The sequence below is a fragment of the Primulina tabacum genome, chromosome 18 (genome assembly GCF_025594145.1).
Source record: "Primulina tabacum isolate GXHZ01 chromosome 18, ASM2559414v2, whole genome shotgun sequence".
NCBI lineage: Eukaryota > Viridiplantae > Streptophyta > Magnoliopsida > Lamiales > Gesneriaceae > Primulina > Primulina tabacum.
Window position 1 is genome coordinate 9,340,995 of NC_134567.1, and position 9,649 is coordinate 9,350,643.

General features: G+C 38.0%; 1 protein-coding gene across 1 annotated transcript; it reads right to left on the minus strand.

The window, feature by feature from the left end:
* Positions 1 to 1,682: 1,682 nt before the first annotated feature.
* Positions 1,683 to 8,944, minus strand: LOC142533521 (plastid division protein PDV1-like). The gene is made up of 2 exons (XM_075640333.1): positions 8,449 to 8,944; positions 1,683 to 2,286 (listed from the first exon to the last, which is right to left on the minus strand). The coding sequence occupies exons 1-2, from the start codon at positions 8,752 to 8,754 to the stop codon at positions 1,804 to 1,806; spliced, it is 789 nt and encodes a 262-aa protein (XP_075496448.1). The 5' UTR covers positions 8,755 to 8,944; the 3' UTR covers positions 1,683 to 1,803.
* Between the last annotated feature and the right edge of the window lie 705 nt (positions 8,945 to 9,649).

Sequence of the window (9,649 nt, forward strand, 5' to 3'; positions counted from 1 at the left end):
GACCCTAATGACTCGTCCTGGACCAACCCAATGCCCCGCCCCCCCAAAGCTGAGCCATCACTCCCTGCCCATCTGTAATCCCTGCGCTCCTTCCCCTTACAGCTCACGGGTCTAGGACTCCTTCCCAGCCCTGGTGTTCGAGTCCTAACGTGGCTAGGACTCTTCCCTTGACCCAAGCACGACCCTAGCTTAGCCCTGGTCCAACCAAACCGAGCCATGCAACGAATCCCCCCCTTAACCGATTCACCTTGACCCCTAAACACCATATTCTGTCCAGCTTGTTTTAGTTTCAGGATGTGCAACGTTTTGGTGGAGTTTTATGAACCTAAAGCTTCGTGTAAACACCCTTAATTATACTCCTAACAAGGCAGCCCCTTTACCACATACAAAACATGATTTTTGGATCGAAACCCGTGCTTTAAAAATCACCCTAGTTGCATGTACGAAAATATATCAAGGTGCTCTTTTTTTTCATGTAATTTGAAACGTAAATACATAATATGGTGTGATGATGAGTAAAGGAAGAATACGGCGTGCCTTTGCGTTATTAACACACGAAATAACATTGACGAATTGACGAACTATGGCACGAAGACGATGGCTTGAAAATCCCTTGAAAAATTGATGTTTTTCCCTTCAATATTTGGTGTGTGCCGTGTAAAAGTTGGTGGGGGAGAGTTTGATTTGCCTTGGAGATGGAGGCGTGGGGTATTTTTGAATTATGGGGTGAACTTAGCATATTATATATTAATTAATCCACTAACAAGACTTATGCCCTATTAATCAACTTAATTAAGCCCATTTAGCCTATTAATGTTTAATTAAATTTTTAAAATAATTTTGCTTAAATAAATTTGTGAATTTATTAGCAGGGTTGCAAAACGTTTGTATTTTCGTTGAAAATCCAACACCAATAAAAATTACGTTTCGACGTATAAAATCACCTCCAAACCCCATATTATCAAAAATAAGAAAAAGCATCACCCATAATTTAAATAATTAAAAACAAATAAGCAATAAAAATATTTTCTATTTTTCATCCATCGATCTCCGTTCCTCGATCGCAACTCGAATAACCTTTAAAAAATATATTTTAATACAACCATATAAAAAAATATAATTTAAACATGTCAATATGAACAACATAATTAATTAATGCAATTAAAACAATTAATTGAAATACACAAAGAATTTAATAATTCCATGCATGTGGTTCGCGTGGATCTTCAAATTTTCAGGACGTTACAAGTTAAAACTTACGACCGAATCGAGACCTATAACGTTTGATTAAAGGAGTCGGATTATTTCACATTTGGCACGAAAACGTGCCTAGCACGCCTCGCAATTTTCGAGTCAAACAATCTTATAAAAGAAAAATCCATAATAACTTTTAAAAATATTTGCAAACGATACCTTAATATGTCCAAGTGACTTGAACTCGAGCATTTGAAATCAAATATTATAAAATTTTGATTGTCAATCATTTAAGGTCGTGCAATGATAATTATAATATATATTTCAATATATGCAATTTTGATATTTTGAAATTCAAATTTCAAATTTTTCTCCAAATAATGCAAATGTCGCACAATCACACAATATCAACAGTGAAACATTAAAAAGGTCTAAAAAAAAATAAAAAAATATGGTATCGAAAGGAAGAGACGACGACTCAGTGCCATGGACTCAACACATACCCAAGTATTCACAGTCAATCTACCGCCGCAGATCTTCCGTTATTCAAGAAGATGAATGGCAGCTCAAGCACAACTTATAGACGGCCGCAAATTAAATCTCCCGGACTTAACCTCTACCCATAAAAACGTCCAACTTTGTTAAACTATCACTGGAAGTTTGATCCAGTGCGTTAAAAACATGTGTCGTTTCTCTGTCAAAAGTGGAACGATCTCTACTCATTTGAACAAATGTAAGTATGCTGATAGCTAGCAAGGCAGCATTCCCAAGAATCCCAACCGTATGATCTAATTTCAGCGACTTGGAAACGAAAGATAAAGCCGAGAAAAAGAAATTTAAAAGGGGATTTGGCCTCTCCCCTTTCTGCAGTGAGAAGCTCTCACCAGGGGGATATGGTGTTGAACCGAAAAGATGATCGGGCGAAACTAAGTGACTAGCATTTTGGACATCACCCACCAAGGCTTGTGCTTCTTCGATTACTTTGTACTTCTTACCTTGATATTCAGACAGTGCCACAGCAAGGAAAATGCGGCTTTGCTCTAAGCGAGCAAGAGCAGAATCTCTCTCAGCAAGCTGTTGCATTTGTACTGTCTGTATAATGTATATCGCAACAATGAAGTTATGTATTAGCAATTTTTTCCAGCAAAACCACATAAAGGTATATGTCTGCAAAATTATATCCAGATACGACACTCTCTAAAAAGATATAGCAACTTCGAAGCAGATATAAAGCTACATACTTCAATCTGTTTCCTGCTTCACGCGTGAAAACCAAAAAAAAATGATGAAGACAATTGGTCCAAGAAAGAGGACAAATGCAAGGAATCAATCACAGAACATAATTTATTCAATTCCCCTCTCATAATTATAAAATACACCGATTGTGTATGTTTCTTTACTGCAAAGGAAAACATCTGAAATGACTAACATAGTGTTTTATGCATATTGGTTCTATTGAATCATGGGAGAAAAACTTCCCGTGAAGATGAGATTCTATATTCTCATTCATCAAAACTCCTGAGTCTGTACAATCAGTATATATATGCTAATCGAGGACTTATATCTAACGAAGTAATTAACCAACTCTAACTAATTAACTCTAAGATAAAACCAGCTAACTAATCTAACTAACCAACAAAAAAACAACCATACAATTGGTAATACACATGCGTGTGCTAATACGCCCCCCTCAAGATGGACAGAAAATGTTTTTGATGGCCATCTTGAACATGAGCACGGACAAGGAGGAAGAAGGGAGTGGTTTTGTGAACATGTCAGCAAGCTGTAAATGCGAACGTATAGGAAGAAGTTTGATGAGGCCAGCAACGATCTTTTCTCGTACAAAATGACAATCGATTTCAATATGTTTGGTTCGTTCGTGAAATGTCGGGTTATTGGCAATATGGATGGCTGCTTGATTGTCACAAAATATGATTGCTGGAGTAGATATGTGGACTTGAAAGTCTTTCAACAGCTGTAAAATCCAAACCAACTCACTGGTGGTTCCGGCAAGAGCTCTGTACTCTGCTTCAGCAGAGGAGCGAGATGTGATGGTTTGTTTCTTGGCCTTCCAGGAGATAAGGGAATCACCTAGAAAGATGCAAAAGCCCGTGACGGAGCGTCGAGTATCAGGGCATGACGCCCAATCAGCATCAGCGAATGCCTTGATCTGTAATGAGGACTGAGCTGAAAAATAAATTCCTTGTCCCGGTGATGATTTGAGGTATCGAAGGAGATGATGAGCAGCTGTCAGGTGTGAGGAGCGAGGGTGAGCAACGAATTGACTCAACTTATGGACAGCATAAGTAATATCGGGTCGTGAAATGGTGAGATACAATAGACGACCAATAAGACGCCTATAGACAGAAGCATCCTCAAGAGGAACTCCATCATCAGCTGCTAACTTATGTGTTGGATCCATAGGAGTAGTGGTTGGCTTTCCAGCAAGGAAGCCCGTGTCTTCTAAGAGCTGCAACGCATATTGACGCTGACAAAGGGAAATTCCGGGCTTAGACCGAGCAATTTCCAGGCCTAGAAAGTTCTTCAAGTGTCCCAAATCTTTTAGCTTGAATTGAGTCTTGAGAAAGACCTTAATAGAATCAATTGTTGTCTGAGACGGGCCTACAATGATTATGTCATCGACATATACCAGTAATGCAATAAAAGATGAGTCGAATCCTTTAGTGAACAATGTGTAATCGGACTTTGATTGGACAAAGCCAAATTCAAGGAGGGAATGAGAAAACTTAGAGTACCATTGTCGGGATGATTGTTTGAGTCCATATAAGGACTTATGAAGCTTACAAACCATAAACTTCGACACTGCTGTTGAATATCCGAGAGGCAAGTCCATGTAGACTTCTTCGAGTAAGTCTCCATTGAGAAAGGCATTATTAACGTCTAGCTGAACTAAACACCAATTGTTGACAGCAGCAAGGGCCAAGAGAATCTTAACCGTAGCAAGTTTTGCAACCGGGGAAAATGTTTCAAAAAAATCAACGCCTTCTTGTTGAGTGTATCCCTTAGCCACTAGCCGAGCCTTATAACGATCGACTGAGCCATCTGAGGTATATTTGATTTTATATACCCAACGACATCCAATGGTATGCTTGCCTGGAGGCAATGGTACAATGGACCACGTGCAATTTTCTTCCAGAGCCGAGAGTTCATCGTTCATAGCCTCTTTCCAATGTGAGTATTTGATAGCCTCATGATAGTATGTTGGTTCAATTTGCGTTGATATGTTAAGAACAAAGGCTCTGTGTTGTGGAGACAGGATGTCATACGATAAGTATTCACTTAATGGATATGTGATTGAAACTTCAGGAGAGGAGTGTGTTGTCAACAAGTTACAGTGATAATCTCGAAGATATGATGGAGGATGAGGAATCCTGGAAGATGATCTTCGAACTAGTACAACATCTTGTGTGGATGGAGATACAGATTGGGTGGCTCGAGTGTCTACCTCCTCAACCGCAATAGGACTAAGAACATGATCATTCAAAGAAGAAATGGTTCCAGGAGCTGGTGTGGGATCACTAACTGGTGTGGGCAGCACAAGATCATGAAAAACATCCACAAATGATTCTGATGTGTTGACCGAATGAAAGGGAAATATACTTTCATGAAATATCACATCTCTTGACACAAATACCTCTGAATTACTGAGATCATACATCTTATAACCCTTCATTCCAGGAGGATATCCCATGAAAACACACATCCTTGCTCGCGGTTGGAACTTATCCCTTGAAGCTGGGAGTGTGGAAGCAAATCCCAAACAACCAAACACTTTAAGTGTTGAATAATCAAAAGAATGCTTGTACAGCAACTCAAATGGCGTTTTGTTCTTGAGCCAAGTAGAAGGAATTCTATTGATCAAAAATGCCGCTGTCAAAACACATTCTCCCCAAAAATGAATAGGCACTCTCGATTGAAAATACAGTGATCTTGCAACATTCAACAAATGCTGATGCTTTCTTTCAACCACAGAATTCTGCTCCGGTCTTTGAACACAAGAGTGTTGATGTATCATTCCTTTAGCATGAACTAAATCTGTGAATGCTAACTCACGAGCATTGTCAGTCCTTATGGCTTTGATTTTGGTATTAAATTGTGTCTCTACCATAGCATAGAACCGTGAAAAGAGTTGTGATGCATCAGATTTGTTTTGAATAAGAAACACCCAAGTAAAACGCGTGCAATCATACACAAGGGTAAGAAAAAATCTTTGATTATGTACGGTGGGGGTAGCAAAAGGTCCCCATATATCACAGTGTATCAACTCAAAGGGAAGTAAAGACATATTACGATTCGAGACAAAAGATAATCGTTTCTGTTTAGCTAGAGGGCATATACAACATGGATTATTGTTATCCATATTAACTTTTTGGCAGTGGAGTTGATCTTGCATACATTCCAGAACCTTGTTAGAAGGATGTCCGAGACGGTCATGCCACACTTGCACAGAAATAGTGTTTGTTGGAAATTCTGATGGAATGACAGCTTCGAGGACGTATAGATTATCCACACGTCTACCCTTGCCAATCGTCCTCCTGAGCTTGGGATCGTGGATCGTAAATTGGTCCTGGGAAAAGCTCACAAGCATCTCAGTATCAGCAAGAAAAGATCCCACAGAGAATAGATTGAATTTGAATTCCGGGACAAATAAAACATCTCGAATGATCAATCTGTCGTTTATCTTGACATCCCCACATGACTTAACATTTACTTGTGTATGATTTGGCAATGTGACCACTGAGTGTTGCACAGGTCTCAAGGAAATAAAATCTTTAATATTCGAACAGATATGACGTGATGCTCCTGAGTCCATTATCCAACACAATGAAGACAGTAAGGGATGTGGTGTAGATATGGAAAAACATGTACCTGAAGCATGTGATGATCCAGATTCTTCGTGTGCTTTGGAGATGGTAGAAGACATATGATTAGCGAACATGTTCATGAGTTGACTATATTGATTCTTATCTAGACTTTGAAAAAATTGTCCAGCCTTGTTTCCAACATCATCAATCGCACCATCAGATATATCAGACTTATTTGAAACTTGATTGATTGAGTTGGATTGAGTCGAAAATTGGTTGCGAGATTTGAACTTGAAACCTGGTGGATACCCATGTATCTTGTAACATGTATCCACAGTGTGCCCATTCATGTTGCAAGCAGAACAAAAAGGACGTTCTTTCGGGTAAGTCCTTGGATTGAAACGAGGCCTACCAGAGGATGTACTTGGCTGATTTCTGAGTACAGATCCCATGCCTCCAGATGAAATCTTGGTGACTTCGCCTCTGAGTGCGGGTGAAAACTTGGTGGCCTCACCTTTAACTGTAAATGCCATTCCATCAGCTGATTCAGTGGTCGCACATTGCAAACCAAGTTGACGGTGTCTTTCTTCTTGAATTATCATGGCAAACACTTTATTGATTGAAGGCAAAGGATCAATTAACAAAATCTGACTTCTAACTTGAGAGAATGACTCATTGAGCCCCATCAAGAATGTGAGCACGTAATCCATTTGATGATGTGATTCAAGTTTCTTAACTCCTTCGCAACAGTTTCCACATATACATTGAGGCCTGAAATTATTGAGTTCCTCCCAGATAGTTTTAAGTTTTGTAAAATATGTGCTTACCGTCATTTGTCCTTGTCGGTGATTGATCAGTTCACGTCTCAACTGGAAAATCCTTGGACCATTGCTCTGTTGAAATCGTTCCTTGAGATCTTGCCAAATGTAGAGCAGAGTCTGTGAAAATTATGCTTGCTGATATTTCCTCTGAGACCGAATTGAGAATCCACGATGTCACAATTCCATTGTTGCGTTTCCATGAGTTTAATAGTACTGGATCATCTGGTTTCGGAATTGATCCATCAACAAAGCCTAGTTTGTTCTTTACCGATAGGGCTATAATCATAGCTCGGTGCCAAGACGTAAAATTGTCGCCGGTTAGCAGTTGAGAAACAAGAACAAGCCCTGGGCTATCGGAGTGATGTATGTAGTAGGGACTCATGGAATCTTCAGATGCATTGGTCACTGGTGCCATTACTGGAGATGAAGATATCGATCAGATTATTACCGTCAATTTCAATCAGTGAGATCCAGCTTATCCTCAATCCGTGAGATCCAATCGAATCAATGAAAAATTGCACACCGATTTCCAGAATGTGCTGGTGATGAAGCTCTGAATCGAAGCATCAATTATTGATTGAGCGGAGCGAGATTTGGCTCTGATACCATATTGAATCATGGGAGAAAAACTTCCCGTGAAGATGAGATTCTATATTCTCATTCATCAAAACTCCTGAGTCTGTACAATCAGTATATATATGCTAATCGAGGACTTATATCTAACGAAGTAATTAACCAACTCTAACTAATTAACTCTAAGATAAAACCAGCTAACTAATCTAACTAACCAACAAAAAAACAACCATACAATTGGTAATACACATGCGTGTGCTAATAGGTTCATGAACAAAACGACTATATCAGTACCTGTATTAGATATCCAAGAGTTACAAACCTTTGATGGTGAAAAGCATCACCATGCCAACAACAGGATCAGAGTAGTTCATAATCACCCATCGTACTTACTATGTTGACATTACACACCACCAGAAAAAACTTACAAAAGCCGCAGATTATTTCCTAATGTGTATACGCCAATCCACGTTTATATCACCGCCATTTTCGGAAAAGAGCTATTTTATTAAACAATTACTATACATCTATACCTACCATAAACATCAAGCAATTCAAATAGCTTTTGCCCAAATTCGTTGGGAGTCCAAATGCGCGAAATTAATCTTGGGGTATACAATTGGATTCAACTGTTTTGAATTATTTTTCTCGTACTAATGTTTTAAAGATCAATTTACACAGGCAAATTTATTAAATTATTCAATCAACTGCATCACTATACATCTTCTCCTATTTTGCTTCAAGAATTCAAAATTTCAAACTAAAACTTTCAACCCATAAGCAAAGCATAGCGGAAATTTTCAATAACTGGTCTAGATTAAACAAGCTTCAGCATTCCCATAAAGCAAAATGCCCATACACACTCAGAAGCAATATATTACATCGCCAGTAAGCTACCGTACAAGCTCAAATAAAAGGGGAAGGCAACAGAGAGGCGGAAAAGAAAAATCCAACTCTCCACTAACACACTTACAAAATTCAAATTCATTGAAAACATGTAAACAAATAACTGAAATTAATCGCAGGACACTAACTTGGAAGAACTCGAGCTGGTCTTCGAGATTCTCAAGGGCGGTACGAATAGCATACAAACTCTTCGCTTCTTGAACCGCGGATTCACCATCACCAACCCGGAAATCCTTCATGAACACGAATCCGGCACCCGTTTCCCCGTCAGGATCATCGGGAGATTTCTTCTTGTTCCGAGGATTTCTGACGGAGCTGAGGAAATGAGCTCGCGAAATCGAGTGAATCGCATCGCTGAGCTTATCGTGCAAATCACATATTTTTTCAAGCGCGGATTCGATCTCCTCCACCTCCATCTCCATCTCCATCTCCATCTCCTATTTAATTTGCAGAAAATATGGGAAGAAATTGTGGCGATCGAACTGCAAAAGTGGAAAGTAACAACTCTAGGGTTGAATGAAATATTTTCCGAGAACACGCTTTTCGTTTTAACAGAAGGGAACTGGAGGGGGTAGAACAGCAGAGGATGGATCAAGATTCCTGGTTGCCAGAGAATTATTATTATTATTATTATTATTATTTATTATTTATGGTTCTGATTGCTGCATTCTTGATTCAGGTGGAGTTCCAGACTGCCACAAAGGAAACGTTTCTAAAAAATCCATTTATTATTATTAAAAAATTAACAAAAGTGATAAATTTAGAACAAAAAGTAGATATTTTTTATTTGTTTAAAAAAATAAATCAATTTTCAATTCAACCATGACCAAATTACTTAAAATTTTCTTTAGATTAAATTACTTAATTTAAAACAAATTCTTATCATAATTACTATTTATTTATAATTTTAAAAAATATATTATTAATTAAAATTTTGAAAAGTACGAATAAATAAATTTTTAACAGAATAAAAAATATTTAGCCCTTTGTTGCTTAAAGAAACCTTCAACTTCAATTGGTATTTTTTCACGAAAAACAGATATGAGATAAAAAAAATCTAGTATTTTACTAAAAAAATAACCGTAATTGGATATATATATATATCGCAAATGAACCATTAGAAAAAAGGGAAAAAATTATGTGAGACGGTCTCACGGGTCGTATTTTGTGAGACAGATATCTTATTTGGGTAATCCATGAAAAAATATTACTTTTATGCTAAGAGTATTATTTTTTTATTGTGAATATTAGTAGCGTTGACCCATCTCACAGATAAAGATTCGTGAGATCGTCTTACAAGAGACCTACTTAAAAAAAATTATTGTATCG